General features: G+C 48.7%; 1 protein-coding gene across 4 annotated transcripts; it reads right to left on the bottom strand.

Annotated features, from left to right (window-relative positions):
• Nucleotides 1–6,321: 6,321 nt before the first annotated feature.
• Pdcl3 (phosducin like 3) lies at nucleotides 6,322–15,287 on the bottom strand. 4 transcript variants are annotated; one of them, XM_005336381.5, is made up of 6 exons: nucleotides 15,135–15,287; nucleotides 13,008–13,137; nucleotides 11,128–11,218; nucleotides 10,707–10,850; nucleotides 9,365–9,573; nucleotides 6,322–7,272 (listed from the first exon to the last, which is right to left on the bottom strand). In XM_005336381.5, the coding sequence occupies exons 1-6, from the start codon at nucleotides 15,138–15,140 to the stop codon at nucleotides 7,130–7,132; spliced, it is 723 nt and encodes a 240-aa protein (XP_005336438.2). In that variant the 5' UTR covers nucleotides 15,141–15,287; the 3' UTR covers nucleotides 6,322–7,129. The 4 variants fall into 4 exon arrangements, with proteins under 4 accessions (XP_005336438.2, XP_077884692.1, XP_021589647.2 ...); XM_078028566.1 differs by lacking the exon at nucleotides 15,135–15,287 and adding an exon at nucleotides 14,793–14,918; XM_021733972.3 differs by lacking the exon at nucleotides 15,135–15,287 and adding an exon at nucleotides 14,665–14,786.
• Nucleotides 15,288–15,986: the final 699 nt, after the last annotated feature.

Below are 15,986 nucleotides of genomic sequence, written 5' to 3'. Positions count from 1 at the left end.
CCATTCTATTTGCCAAGGAGATGAACTCATTGACTTTAAAATAATTGCCTGAACAAGACCTGCAGACATCTCCGATTCTTTCCTCTCTTCCTCTCTCCTCCCCTTCCTTTGTCTTTGATTCTTCTTTATCTGAGTGTTTTTTTTGGGGTTTACGATAAGAACTGTGGAAAGTCAAGTGGACCCTGGGAGAAGCCCCAGAGGCAGGTATTATTTATATATTTTGTTTGTTTGGTTGGTTTTTTGGTACAGGACATTGAACCCAGTGGTGCTTGATGGCTGAGCCACATCCCCAGCCCTTTTATGTTTTATTTTGAGACAGGGTCTTGCTGAGTTGCTTAGGGCCTTGCTGAGGCTGGCCTTGAAGTCGCGATCCTCCTGCCTCAGCCTCCCACGCTGCTGGGATTACAGCCATGAGCCACCCTGCCCAGCCACGACTGCATTTATTTGACAGAAGCTTCACTGTTACAAAATCATTGGGAGGATATGTCTGTGACTTACAGCTCATTTCAGAGAAAGTCCCTCCCTGTCCACTGATCATTGATGGAGGCATAGATGGGTATCCAGTGACACTGACAGTCTGTTCTCCCAAGACTCCCCGTGCCCAGATGTTACAATATAAGCAGCAGGATCTGCGGGGGCAAGCTAGGGAAGATGGCACAAGCCGAGGAGGGGGTCCCCTTACATTCAGGGGACTTTCCTTCTGCTTCATGCCCTGAACCTGTCAGGCTCTGCCTTCTCTCATGCTTCTCTAAAACAACAAAAAAGGGAAGATGTGCCTTCAACCTCAGGGGCCCACTCTGCTCTCGGGACTGGTCAGCTGCTGCTACGGTTTTTACACCATCCTAAAAGAAGTCCCGTCTTTGGATTCTCCAAGATGGAAGGAGGGACCGGGAGGGGGGGGGGCTGCTCCGACCAGCTCTCTCCTCTCATGTTGGTGTCCTGTCTGTAATTTAGAGGGTGAGTCAGTCCACAAACCACAGGGCAGTAGTGGCTTTAGGTAAAGAAAAGTCAATGCAAAAAAAAAAAAAAAAAAAAACCAAGCCACCATTTAATCTGAGTGAAGACCAGAAGCCATTGATCCTAACAGTGATAAATGCCATGAGACAATGAGACTCAGGTGCATTGCATTGCAAGATACCTTCCAGGCGGGACACCAGGGAGCAAGAGATGAGGCAGAGAGAGAGAAGGGAGGAGAGGGAGAGAGAGGAGGCAAGGGAGAGAGAGGCTTTTTAACCTAAGAAAATATGGAAGAATGTAGGAAAATAGGTGATGCTGATTTTAATAGATTTTTATCAGGTCATGGTGGAGATGCAAAAGGAAGCAAACGATAGGAAGTTGCCCAGATGAGAAGGTTAAAAGATGTATTTTAAGATTCTCCCCCAATTTGTACTGAAAAACTGGAAGAGTTTCTGGGTTGTGCAAGACACAGTTGAGAAATCATAAGTACTAGAGCAAGCAATTAATCTCAAATCGCAAATGGTTACTAGCATGGAAACAGCAAAGCAAAAAAAAGAATACCAACAAACCCACCTAAGTGGTTTATAAGTCTTAGTTTATTTAATCCTCACAACAATTGAATGCAACGGATTCTTCTCACAAGGGAGGAAACTGAGGCTCAGGAGAGTAAGACCATTTTTTTTGGTGGGGGCGGCTACCAGGGATTGAAGACGGACGGGGTTCTTAACCACGGAGCCACACCCCCAGGCCTTTTTATTTTGAGACAGGGTCTCATTATAAAAAGGGCCTTGCTAAATTGCTGAGGCTGAACTTGCAATCCTCCTGCCTCAGCCTCCCAAGCCCCTGGGATTACAGGTGTGCGCCTCCGCACCTGGCGACCGAGACTCACTCTAAGCGCACCACGAGTCTCCCAAGCTCTGCTGCGCGTGATGAGAGACAGAGATGAAGACATTGCTTCAGGAAGGTTGGTCCTCTGGAGGTAATCTGGGGTCATCCTGGGTTTCCAGGGTCTAGTTCTCAGCCTGACATTTTCAACAACCTCCTTGATTAATGCAGAGGTAACCAAGTCTCAGAGATGGATTTGTGCTGATCAACGCAGCTTCAGATTGAGTTTAAATTATAGTGCCGATATATACGTCCATTGGTTTATGGCTCAATAGTTTTTCCACGGGGCTCCTAAGCCAGATAAACAAACAAACAAACAAACAAACCCTGACAGCTTATTGAGTAGTTATTGTCAAACAGCTTAATAAGCTTTCAGATCTCAAAATTGTTGAGTTGTTTCAAAACAAACATAGATGAAAATTAAAGGAAAAATAACATCCTTGCTCACGATGTACCAAGTGTCTGTTGGCCACCACACAATCCCTCCAACCCTGGAACTGGGTCAGATACCACGACCCCATTACCTGCTCCATGATGATTTTCACACTGTCCTTGCTTTGGTCACAGTGGCCACCCAAAACCCAGCTTTAGAAAGATGTGACATCATCAAAAAGAACCAAGTCCCAGCAAATGTTGAAACTGGGAACTATGTGGAGCTTCAGGGGTCAATGGCATATCACAGGGTTGCCCTTGAGAACTCGGAATGTCTGGTTCCTAGGAACTTGCAGCAGGGGCCTGGGCACTCAGCGTGTGGTTTGGGAACTAGAACAGTAATTTCTACTAAGAAACAAAACTACTGCTGGCACATGGTGGCACAGTCCTGGAATCCCAGCAGCTCAGGAGGCTGAGGCAGGAGGATTGCGAGTTCAAGGCCAGCCTCAGCAATTTAGCGAGGACATAAGCAACTTAGTGAGACCCTGTCTCAAAATAAAAAGGGCTGGGGATGTGGCTCAGTGGTTAAGAACCCTGTCTTCAATCCCTGTTACAAAAAAAAAAAAGAAAAGAGAAAGAAAGAAGAAAGAAAGAAAGAAAGAAAGAAAGAAAGAAAGAAAGAAAGAAAGAAAGAAAGAAAGAAAGAAAGAAAGAAAGAAAGAAAGAAAGAAAGAAAGAAAGAAATAGAACTGCTATTAAGAAATATAAGTGCCAAATCCCAAGTGGTGGACTTCCCACCCTGTGTTCCCAGTAGGACTGGTAAACAAATCAGAATCAGTATGAGAGATGACCTGAACCTGACAGATGTACCTTGACTTGGACTAGTTAACTGCAGGCAAATAGTTTGTGTGTGTGTGTGTGTGTGTGTGTGTGTGTGTGTAAGACAAGAGTGTGTGCATGTGTTAGTTTCATCTTAGTATCTCAAATCCCAGAAAGAAAAGCAGTTGTAGGTCTTTCATGCTTTTCTGTAACACTGTAAGGCAAAAGATTGGCTTGTTAATTATCCAACTCTTATACTAAGGACAACTTACAAGAAACATACATGTTTCACTTTTCTAAATCATCATCTCAGAAAAAGTGAAAAGGAAACACCGATGCGGATGCTTATTTTCCTTTAAAAGTCATATTCACTTGAACATGTATTCAAGGAATAGTGGTAGCATTTTCCTTCTTAGGAAGTTGGTATTTCCAGCATCTGAAGGAGCAGTAAGCATTCCCAGAGAGTTCATGATCTGCTTCCAAAATAAAAGCGACAGCGGTCAAGATGAAAGAACCAGACGGGTCTTCCTCCACTGAGAGAAAACTAGGTGGTCTCCTCCATTCTGAGGGCACCTTCTCCCGGCTCACAGTCCTTAAGGTCAGGGTGGCACTAAAGGTGCCTGGGGACAACTGCCATCGCGATCAAGTTGCCATTGTGCGCCACCTTCTGGCAGGATCAAGAAAGCGCCAGCAGGAAAACTAGCAGGAAAAGCCTCAGAGCAGGACTCAGCTGGACTTTCCTGTTTCTATTCCTGGTTATGTAGGCATGAGGGGGACGGGGGACAGAAGCCGATGCCTGAACATGTCTAAGAAAGTTCTCTCAAGGGTATGCAATACCATCCTGCTCCCTGCGTCACCCAGCCACATGCTGGCTCCGCTCTTGTGCAAGAACAGCCCAGAAGAGCAGGGCTGTTGACTCCCCTGGGCAGTGGGGACCAGGATGAGCAAGGCTTTCTGCTTCTTAATACAGAGGGACCGAGCTCCCTCGGCCTCCAGCCCTGACCTCCGATTCTCACCCCATCCCCTGCCGGTGTCTCTCAAAGGCCTCTGCCCTCCTGCATCCTAGGATTTCTACTTAAATAAAATTAGCCGTTCGCCTGGGTCCTGGCTCAGGCTCTGCCTTCAGGCAGATTCAAACGAGGACCTAGGCAGCCCTTTAGTTCTGGCACTTTCTATCAAGAACTGAGCAGCACCTTTTTTATTATAATTATTTTTTGGTACAGGGAATTGAACCCAGGGATGCTTAACCACTGAGCCACATCCCCAGTCCTTTTTGGTTTCTGAGACAGGCTCTAAGTTCCTTAGGGCCTCACTAAGTCGCTGAGGCCAGCCTCAAACTTGTGATCCTCCTGCCGCAGCCTGCCAAGTTGCTGATATTACAAATGTGCACAACAGCACCTGGCTGAGCACCACCTTCCTTACATGATTTACAATTTCCATTTTGAAGTGGTTCATGAACTACCACATTTTAAAGTCAACTTTTAATAGTTTTAGATCTGCAGAAAAATCAGGAAGATAGTTCAGAGTACCCACATATCCGCAGCCAGTTTCCCCTGATTATTATATGGGAACAATTTCCTCCCTAAAACTCCCTTATGCTTTATCTATCCGGCCCCTCCCCTGTCCCAGCCCCTGGCAATCACTTATCTTTTCCAAAAAACTAGGGATGTGGCCTTGAGTGGGGGAACAGCCTGGTCCATCCAGCTGCAGGACTGAGACATGAGAGATGTCATGGGGAAGGAAGGAGGGGCCGGCTGTGGCCCAGGGGTGGGGCTCTCACCCAGCACGTGTGCCGGCCTGGGTTCGAGCCTATCGCCTCTTCCCCAGGAGAAAAGGAACAAATGAGGCGAGACTCACCTGGTGAATTTGTGAGTCATCAGCTGGTTCCTGTGACTAGGACCGGAAACACATTCACGGTAGCAAGTTTCTACAGAGGCCACTGTCACGGGGGATGGGTGTGTGACATTTGAGAAATGTTAAAATTGGGGGTCATTTACAGGACAGTGGAACTTGGGGAAGGAGGCACAGTCTGGATCTTGGGGTGGAGGACAGCCTTCTCATCAGCCTCTCCCCTTTTGTTCCCAGCAGTTTCCTGGGGTCCTTTAGAAAGTGGCTCTGCTCATCTGCCACCTGGGGGCGGGAGAGCTTGAAGGACCACCAGGCCTCCCTTTTCTCCTCACTGAAACCAGGCAGCGGGACCTCTGGTGGTCAGTCTTACCATTTCACTTCTCTCAATCGCTTCCTATCCCAAGTTTCTGGAATATTTCTCACCCCTCTTAAAAGGGGCTGGCACCTGCCTAACACCTTCCCCTGGCACCTGCAGACAGCTATGTAGCTTTCTTGCATTCCCTTGGCCACGGTGTTTCTGCTGTGTCTTGGACAAACCAATGCTTTAGTCCATCACCTGTGACATCTTGAATGCCCCAAAGGAAACAGAAGGAAAATCATGGTAGATACCACATTATCTGGAGACGTCCAAGAATGAGCTAACCTATAGATACAGCAGGTCAGATTCAAAATTATAATCCCAATTTTAGGATAAAGATGCTGCTCTTTATCTAAATTAAGTACAGCCACATGATTGACAGCAGCCTGGGCTCCAGATGCTGTGTGAGCACAGAGGGCTTCACTAGCCAAGGTCAAGCGCACCCGAGCTTACTTTGTGCTCAACCTGAAGGTCTTACGGGGCACCGAGGCGAGACTCTGGGGCAGTGCTCAGTTAGATGAAAGTGACATGGTTCTTAGAATTAGCTCTGCCTGGGCTCCACAGCGGACTCCAGCTGCGGCTCCCCACACTTCTGAACGCTGCCTAACAACACGTCTCCATATACCGTCAGCTCCCAACCAAAAACCTCAGCAGCCAGCTCCTACCAACCCAGAGACGGTGTGGGAGCACCAGAGCCCTCAAGCTCGCGTCAACCCTGCAGCTGAGATTTCATGGCCACCTTTCACAGGACACTGGGCACGTTCTTAGCAGCAGCGCTGGCTGGTCTCATGAACATAGAAAGACGAGTACCAAGCACTTCTGACAAATAAACTGGGTCACAGCTGCCTGTCATTCTTTGAATCAGAGCAAAAAGTAATTTTACCATCTAATCTGAAAGAACTCTGTGCTCCAATTCTTATTTTTGAGATATGAAATCAGCATTAAGTGCTGTAGCATTCAAAACAAATATGAGGGAATATTTCCCCTAACTTTTCTCTTGTCAATATCGATTTGACAGGAAGTGATATAAAGTTCTGGTTCATAAAACATCTTGATGTTTTTTATTGATTGACTGAGACACATTTTATTTATATGACTGCTTAAATTTTATTTCCAAAAAGAATTTAATGTGGCCTTTTACAGTAATCAAGATTCCCTATCTCAACAGTCTGAGGTAAACATTATTTTAACTAGGAAAAAAAAAAAAAAAACACTTGAAGAAATGACAGTAAATTAAACCTGTCAGTTATTGCTTTGATAAAACAATGTTTTGCAAGAATTATCTATTTCTTCTCAGGAGGACAGAACAAAGATTTTTCTCTAAAGATCATTCATTTGTTGATAACTGTTGCTAGTTTATAAAATATATAATGTAAGTATAAAACTTAGTTTGTGGTTTTTCCACCATAACTTATTCACGATTTTTTAAAAAACTCATATCCCTTTTACATAATTACACATCAAAAAATAGAGAACACAGATTTATGGCTTACTTAAAATGCAAGTGGGAGAACAGACATCTCTGCCATGCCAGGAACAAGTCCTGACTGTTTTATAAAGAAAGTGCTATTAATTTTTTTAAAAAGAGTTCCAAGAAACTGAATAGAATTCCCAGCACTGATCATCCTAAAACGTACGATAGGAAATATCATCAAAAAAGGCTTAAAACCGAAGGCTCCTTCCTGCTTGCTCCTCTCCTTTCTTCATCCTCCGAGGGGCCTCCCAGGCCGCCAGCCTCCCCCAGCTCCTGGCTCAGGCCACCCTCCCGCCCTAGGACCTGGCGCCACAGGCCCAGGCCCAGCTCTTTATTCTTAAAAAAAAAAAAAAAAAAAAAAAAATCAGTTGATTTGTCACATCAAGAAAGTTCAGCAAATTATGTCAGCTGCGGCCTCAGTCTCCCTCAGAGTCACTGTCCTTCCTCGTGGGGACCGAGCACCGCACAGAGGACAGCAGCGTGTCTTCAATGGGTTTCCTGGGGTTTTCCTCCAGGTCCGTCTTGACTGCTCCAGACTCGGACAGTTTCCACTCCAGCTCTGCGAACCCAGAAAAGCACATGGCGTAAGGCCCCGAGCGCTCGGTCCCCTCACCCAAGCCATCAGGCTTCATCTGAACAGAAAACACAACCATCAAACTTGGTGACAATTTCAGTGCCATGTTTTTAAGGTGCTCAGAAGAAGGGGGGATCAGACATTTAAGGAAAAAAATAATACTTTTCACTGTTTTAGAAGATGGGCTCAAACGAGTTTGGACATAAACTTGAAACTGCCTGAAAACCCAAGAACAAAGGCTAACCCTGTCCTCTACCGACCGGTTTCCAGCTAGGACACTCCCCCAGGGAAGGCCAGCCGCCATGTAACAGCTGCCAGCCTGATCATTCAATCTGATTTTCGTTGATAAGAGTGTTTCAGCTCCTTGTCCAGCAACCCATCTACTAAGGTCAGAGGGTAAATGTGTGACAACACCCGAGGAACGACCCCAAAGTACCAGAAAGGAAAGGTCAGAGACCACCCGGCCCCAGGTCCCGTAGTTCACTCCCGTCATCAGTGAGACTCCACCGGGTGAGGCCTGTGAGCGAGAGTGAGCGGTTCTGCATCTGAGAAGCCAGGCGGGGTGAAGGGACGGCCCAGGAGCTTCCCAGCCACAGCATGGCCGAGAGGCAGGTCAATGCAGAGATTCTTCACAATTGCACGCTTCCCCAAGCCGCACCACCAATGTTACTGAAGCCATGTTGATTTAGAGCATGCCCCGAAATAGAGCAGAAGGGTACGGGGCGGAGGAGGGAGGCAGATGCCAGAAAGGCATGGACTTTGAGGTGGAAGATGAGTAGGTTCTGGGGACCCAGCACACAGCCGTGCCATTCAGAATGATGCATGGCTTATGTGAAATCTGCCACAAGATGGACAGTTGTGAAAACTCAAGAAACTTCTTTGAACAACCTTAAGACTTCTGATTCTGGACTCAGGAATGATTTCTGTGTCCACACCTGCACACATCTGTGTATGCGCTCAACACCGCTCACTTACACATAATCATTGTTCCACATTAAGTTCACTTGTCCTCAAACGAGACTCTTCTAGAAACAGACCACAGCTGTGACTGTACAGGCCAGGTGTGGGTGTGCTTCGCCGCCACCAAAACCAACGCTGAAATCCGGTGCCCACGTGGCAGTGCTGGGATGGGGTCCTTAAGGGGCCCAAGGTCCTTCTCTGGAGACTGCACTGGTTCTTACACGAACAGGTCGGTTCTCAAGAGAGCAGGCCAAGTGCCTCCCCCTGCGGCAGCCAATCTCCTCTCCCTCACTCTCACACGTGTTCCTTCCCTGTCACTTCTCTGTACTGATATGAAATGGCACAAAGCTGCCACCAGAAGCCAGGCAGATGCTGGTGTCGTGCTCTTGACATTCCCAGCCTTCAGAACCATGAGCCAAAATAAATCTCTTTCCTTTATAAAGCACTCAGCCTCAGGTGTCTTGTTACAGCAACAGAAAGGGGACTAAGATATACACCTATCTCCCTTCGATAAGATCGAAACAGACAAAATTAGATATTTATCAATTTGAAACACTGTATGTCTTTGAATACTGAATAACGTAGCCTACTTTATATGAGTGTCTGTGCAATTATTCCTACTCAAATATCACAGTGGCAAAGTATATAAAGTCATGTTTAAATACATATTCCTGTTAACGAGTAAAGTATAACTGGATATATTTTGATAACTCCATGTGCAACAGGTGGAAAAGAACAGCAATGCCTTCCAGGATTAAGAGGCAAAATTAAAATTTAAAAGCTACTGAGATATTCAACTGTGAAAATATTTCTATAGAGAAACACACACACATACAGAAGTTATGAATTAAATAAGAAACAAAGGCTGTGGTCTTGAGCTACAACTTAAACCCTCAACTGCAGAGACTGCACTGGTTCTCACTCTTGCTGTCATGACGGATCCCGTCCACCCCCTCCACTGCGCATCTTCTTTCCAGTTCCAGCTGCCCACACTTCCGTCACCCACAGAGGCAAGGAGAGCTCCCCGGCCGCCCTCACAAGGCAAGTGGGTGGCCAGGAACTCCCTCCAGCAGAACAGCCTCCCCACATGCCCTTGCCCGCCTTTAAGAGCTCTTACCATCTCTCGTCAGGTTCATGCCACCAAACACCAGAGGACCAATGAACTGAGCCTTGATGTCACCTTCCCGGTAAACAAACACGGTGGGCAGGTTCCTATCAGGATAGTTGGGTATGCAGGTGGTTGAAATGGCTTTGACAAACTTGACATCAGGAAACTTCCTGGCAAGTCCACTCAGGTGTTGATTTATCAGAGCACAGAGAGGAATCCTAGAACCCAGAAAGAGAAAACAGAAGCAGCTGTGATTCTGCCTGTGCACAGGACAAAGCACAGCCCCCCTCCTCCCCGACAGAGGCCTCCGGTAGCTTTGGGAGCAGCCTGCTGCCAGCCGGATGAGCCCAGCTTTGTGTTTGGTTTGCTTTTGGTAATAGAGAATGAACCCAGGGTCACTGTACCACTGAGCTACATCCCCAGCCCTTTTTACTTTTTATTTTGAGACAGAGTCTTGCTAAATTGCTCAGGCTGGCCTCAAAATTGCGATCCTCCTTCTGCAGCCTCCCAAGTTGCTGAGATTACAGATATGTGCCACTACATCTGGCTTGAATTCACAGTTTTTAAAAACTTTCTAATAAGTTCAGGGAGGGTGAAGATCTTAAAGTCCAAAGTCCAATTTAATTAGACCCAACAATAATTCAGAAAACTGACTTGGGTGTAAAAGACTGCTATCATGCTATACCATTGCTATATAATTGCTATACCATTCTATAAGGTTGCAAGAACTGAAGATTTAGAATGTTTGAAACAGGCCAGAATGCAATCCTGCTTTAAGAGAATTCCTCAACAAGCACTGAACTCTAGTTTAAGAACAAGACTGGGCAGGCGAGAAACACTGGAGGCTCAGGGCATCTCTAAGTACAGACTACCACTGTCAAGGTCACCCTTGTCATCTACAAGAGTGATTAGACACGTGGAACTTTGAAATTTGTTCCTCTAGAGGGATGAATAACTTAGGAATCATCTCCCCCCCTTTTTTCATTGGTGGGTATTATAGTTGCACATAATAACAGGATTTGTTGTTATGCACTCACACACACGTGCACACAATATAACAATACAATTTGGCCAATATCATTCCCTAGTAAATCTCCTTTCCCTCCAGGAATCATTTCTAATAAAAAAAATCAAGTCTTCATTGCATGACTTTAACAAAGGCACTTATATTATTAACAAATATTAATTTGAAACCTTAAAATAAGAATCAGGCACCGAGTTTTAGACAAATCAGCAACAAAAACACAATGTTAGTGAAAAACAAAACACAAAATCTGATATTAAGCCTCCTACAGGTTCAAGACATAAATCCCAACCAACAGCTTGCAGACCACGTGGAAGATGAGCTCACCCTTGTTTGTAAAGGTGCAGGACTACCCACAAGCCCTCACCGGCTTTCGTAACTTCTTGAACATAATCCTTGCCTGAGATCTCCAAAACTTCTCCAAATTTGTTCTTCAGCTGGGTCGCTTTCCACTCCGCCAGCCTTTGTTGCCTACACAATGGAAGAAAAAATAAAGGTCCTAGGAGCACACACACGCACCCAGGAGCACATGCATGCACCCCGTCTCTCCGGAGGCCTCCCTGGGGTGGTCCAGGCTCACTGATGTGCCTCAGGCCCACAGTGTAGGGCTGCTTCCTTGGAATGAATGACACTGATGTGTAATCAAGGTCTTTTCCAAATGTTATCTCAGCTAGAAAATTAATTTTTCACCATGCAAAACAAACAAACAAACACAAAAAACCCACACGTCCCTCTGGGTGGCACCAACCTATACATCTCAATGGCCCGCTCATCCTCCTCGCTGAATTCATCTTCATTCTCCTCCAGCTCCTCCAGAGTCATGTCTTCGTATGTTTTCACTGAAATGAGCGACAAAGGCAAAAGTGGCAAATTTAAAAGATGAACAGGCAGCAGTTCAGGTGTTCCTCACGTTTCTCCTAAAGCCATGAGCACAACGGCACTAGACCCCCAGCCCACAGAGCCAACACAGCCAGGGCCTGTCATTGGCAATGAGCGGTGGGCACCGTGAAGGACAGAACTCGCTAGAATCTGCTGGCTTGCCCATCTTACCCTCCCTCAGCAATAACATCTCCCACATTTCTAAAACAAAAGTAGAGTTGCCAGTGCCTGCGGCCACCTGGTCTGACCTTCAAGTCTGTGTGCTGGGGGCCAGTGTCCCCAGAGTCGTCAGATCACCCAAGGAGCAGGGCAGACACAGGGTCCTCCCCGAGCACCTTTCCTGGAGTGGAGGGTGCCCCTGCCGTACTCCTCGTCTTTCCTAGTGACCAGCTGCTATGAAATCCATCTTTTTTATGGTAATAAACACTCTTATTTCTTGACATCAAAGCAGGCTGTGCCCTTGCCCCTTCTTGACTCTTATCATGGTCACAATGACTTCCATTCTTGATAAAAATGGGCCCAAGCCACCACTGCCCTCCTCTGGCTTCCAGGGGCGTCTCTCCTCCCACAATCAAGGCCCTCCCACTTTTGTGATTAAAATCCCCAGGCTGATCTGGGACGCCTCTCTTCATTGCTTATGCTCACTCTTAGCAACTACGCCCAGCCCTGTGCTGACAAGCGCCTAAGGCAGGCCTCAGTTAGGCAGCAGCAGGGCAGTGCTGTCACCCTGTCCTGACCTTCAACTACCTCCCACCTCACAGCCATAAAAGCCAAGGCGCCTACAGAAGACTCCAGGTCCTCCATGCTTTGGCCCCTGTGGTCACTCTGAACTCCCTGTCTCCTCTTCTCCTCACTGGCCTCCTCCCGCACGCCAGGACAGCTTTCCACCTGCTGGGGGATGTCACCTCACCGTTAGGACTTTACTCAGGTGTCTCCGTCATCCCTTTCAGATCCACATGAATGCTGCCTCCCAGGGAAGCCTCTCTGGAACTGCTCTTATCCCTCCCAGCCCCTCCTAGCCCCTTTCCCCGTGTGACTTCCCTTATTATTCAGTCTCCCCCTGCCGCTAGAATGCAGGCTCCACACGGAAGGAGAACACTAAATCCCCACTGCCCAGGACAGCAGGTGAGACACTGATCGTTCAATAAGCACTTGCTGGACACCTTCTAATAAATCCTTCTCTGAGTTAGCTCTCGCGTGTCAGCTGGGCACAGAAGTACTAGGCTCTGTGATTGATGTGTCGCACACGTTAGTAAGAATCAGAAACAGTTTACCATGCAGATTCCAGGGCCTCACCAGAGACTGACTCAGTAGGGACTGGGCATATGGACCAGCCCTCTAAGGAATTCCAACTAAGAAACCCCCCCAGACCCCACATATTGCAAACATTCTAAACAGATTAAGTTGTTTTACTTTGATGTCCTTAACCAAACCACAAAGATCAATAAAGTGTACAACCTCAGGAGAATACAAACACTAAACTCTTTGGAGAAATTCCTATGACATTATTAAATTGAATCATGGTCAGGAAAGTCTGTGTTCACATAACACAGACCAGGACTTGCGGGGCTGCAAGGGTAGCTCTGAAGTTCTCTAACTCTGTGGCCTTGGGACACCTGTGACTCCCCTGAGGGCCAGCACTCCAGCCGTCTCCTGGCTGCTGCTCAGAGGCTCCTTCTGCTGCAGCGGCTGGAGGCTCTGGGACTTGTTCCCAGACCCAGCAGACACAGAACAAGAAGGCCAGCTCACCCACTGATTGCTGGAGGATTCGCTGCGCTTCCTCCTCCGCCTCCTCCTCCGCGCCTTTTAGGCTTTCCTTCGGGGGCAGGATGCCCTTCTTGCGTAAGATGTCGTTCCATTCAGTGTCTGCATTGGGGTCCTGCAAAGGAGGACCAAGAACACCAAGAATAAGAAGTGCCCAGTTCAGTGCAGAGGGGCCACACTGGACAGAGAGCCAAAGGGGAACAGTGGTAGGACAGGAGGAATTCAAGCCACATTACTCTGTGACCTATTTCTGAAAAAAAGTGTCAAAGACTCACAGACCCTGTTCAATTTTTTTTCTTCCCGTTCCTCCTCCTTATCCTCGGTCTAGGAATAAAATTCAGGCTATGACGTGCAGATCAGCATCCGTATTACAACCCAGGCTCTGACCTGGCTGCTGTTCAATATTTTTATTAATGACCTGGAATGACTCATTCCACAGATCCTTAAGTGCCTACTCAACACGAATTCCTGGGTTACGCATCAAGAAAGTCTGGTGAACACAAGAGTCAAGAGGGTAAGAGAGAGGATGCACAGATACAGACACAAACCGCATATTAAAAAAAAAACTGTGGTTACCGCGAGGACGAACGGGCTGCTGTTCTAGAAAGGGACAGGAGACCCACTAGAAAAACTGACATACACCAGTCACCTGAGGGTGATGAGAACCAAACAGGGGAGAGGCGGGCTTAAGAAATAACTTTCCAGACAAGGGACCAACACATATGAAGGCCCAAAAGCCAAGAGATATGACATTCGAGCGCCTCAAAGCCTTAAGTGGCTGCATCTGGGAAGGAGGAGGCCTCAGCTAGGCTGAGAGGAGCTGAGACCTTGGGGTATCCCTAACAGTCAACTCTCACCCACCACTAAGCGCTGCGCAATCTTCCAGGTCTCTACCTATGTCCACTCACTTGACCCTTGACCCTTGACCATCAGAAGCCTGACTGCTCAGCATGGTGTCCAGAAAGGCACTACCATTCTGGGCAGTCAGGCAAACTGACCAGGACTGAATGCCAGGTGGGTACTCAGAGGCAGAACCCAAGTGCCCAGGCTCAGGTTTGCATGGTCTGGCAGGAACAAGGACAGTGAGCTGCGACTCGGTTTGGAATATGAACTGAAGAAGTGCCCTGGACACCAGGGAGACCAGACCCCGGCCCCCCTGCATGTCATCAAGGGAAAAATGAACAGAATCTTTCAGTCCCGGTCAGGGAAGGCCCCTGAAGAGGCAGTAACATCTTCAAGCAGGGACCTGAAGCACAGAGGATACCAATGAGGTCAGAGGTGCCCCAGAGCTTTCTCTTCCCCCATTTAAGAGCTTCTGGTTTGTGCCACTTGCTATATATGTAAATATCCCCTCGGAGCCCTCAGTGACCCTCCCCCCCTCCAAAAAAAAAAATGTCATTTCAATGAAGTTTTCTTCACTTCCTTCGGGGTTTTTGGCAAATTCTGGCTACCAAATAAAACCAAAAACGATTCTTATTTAACTCCTTTTCAGAAATTAGCACTGAGGCCGGGCAAGGTGGCGCACGCCTGCAATCACAGGGGCTGGGGAGGCTGAGGCAGGAGGGTCGCCAGCCTCAGCAACTTCCGTGAGGCCCTAAGCAACTTGGCGAGACCTTGCCTCAGACGGGAAAAACAAACTCACACTGAGCGGAGAAACTGCGGCTGGGACCTGGAACCCAGGGAGCCCGACGGGGGACACCCCACCTGCACGGCGCGAGGTGCTGGGGGACGTGGTTTGCGCCGTGGGCACCCCTCCCAGCCGGGCCCCACCTCTCCAGCTCGGGCGCTAATGCGTGGAGTTTAGTGAACGGGGAGTAACAGACCAACCAAGGCCTGACAAGCGCTTCACAGGCCCGGAGGAGGTGGACCTCAAGCAGGGGCGGCCCCTGAACACGGCGCTCCGGGGAGCAGGGCCAGCGGCCGCCGCGGCGGGGAAGCCGGCTGGACCACGCCCGCCCGCCCGCACTGCGCCTGCGCGGGGCCTCGCCACGCGGGGCCGGTGCCGAACCTGCGGCACCCGGCGGTTCTCAGGCCTGGCGCCCGCGGCCCGAGCAAACACAACACAACAAACGAGACCTGTCCTTCAGACCCCGGGGAACCTGCCCCGATTACCTGCATCTTGTCTCCGAACGCTCAGGCCCCCCAGCCCCGCCGCGCCCTAGCTCCTTTCCGCGCACGCGCGAGGCCCAGCCCCGCCTTTTCTCCCAGCCAGGCTTAGTCCCGCCCCCAGAAACGAACTGGGCGGAGCCAGGCGGAAGCGAGGGGTCTGAGTCTGCGCCACGCCAAGGAACGGGCGCGAGGGCTGTGCGCGTGCGCAAAACAGGACGCGCGTAGACCAGGGTCGGGTAGTGGAGCTCACGTGACTCGGGGTGATCCTGGACGCTCCCTTATTAGGAAAGGTCTTCGGCCTTGGAGTCGCTTGGTGGAAGAGATGCTCAGGGGCGAGGCTGCCACCGCGACCCAAGCAGGTGAAGAGGTCTCTGCCCTCCCAAAGAAGAAGTCCGAAAAAGAAACTCGTCTCAGTGGTCTGACGATACGATTGAAGATGGTGCAGGGTCACCGGGAGTTCGTCCTAAGTCACGTTTATTGTCCGCCGTGTGTCACGCTCTATTCTGGGGTCTGTGGATGCAGCAGTGAGGAAAGCAGTCAAATGAGGGCTGTACTCGGTGGCACAGTGCTTGCCCTTGGGTCCAGGCCTCAGCACCGAAACAAAAAAGAGGTGGAAGTCCTTTCACCACTTCAGCCTCTGGAGAGACACCTGTGCAAAGGCTTTTAGCCGCACGCCACTGAAATCAGCAGTCTGACTGCTAAGAGCAGGTGTGGGTCCCAGCGCTTCTGCCTGTGCACCTCTCCAAATTTGAGTGGAGAAGGGTACTCTTCCTAATGCTAAAGGAAGCGCCCTGGTAATAGAGCCACGCACCTGTGGGGCTCCCAACCTCGCCCGCACATTGGAATCACCTTCAA

Source organism: Ictidomys tridecemlineatus, chromosome 12, assembly GCF_052094955.1.
Source record: "Ictidomys tridecemlineatus isolate mIctTri1 chromosome 12, mIctTri1.hap1, whole genome shotgun sequence".
Taxonomy (NCBI): Eukaryota; Metazoa; Chordata; class Mammalia; order Rodentia; family Sciuridae; genus Ictidomys; species Ictidomys tridecemlineatus.
Note: the sequence above shows the minus strand (reverse complement) of the source record. Positions and strands in the feature narration are given on the sequence as shown.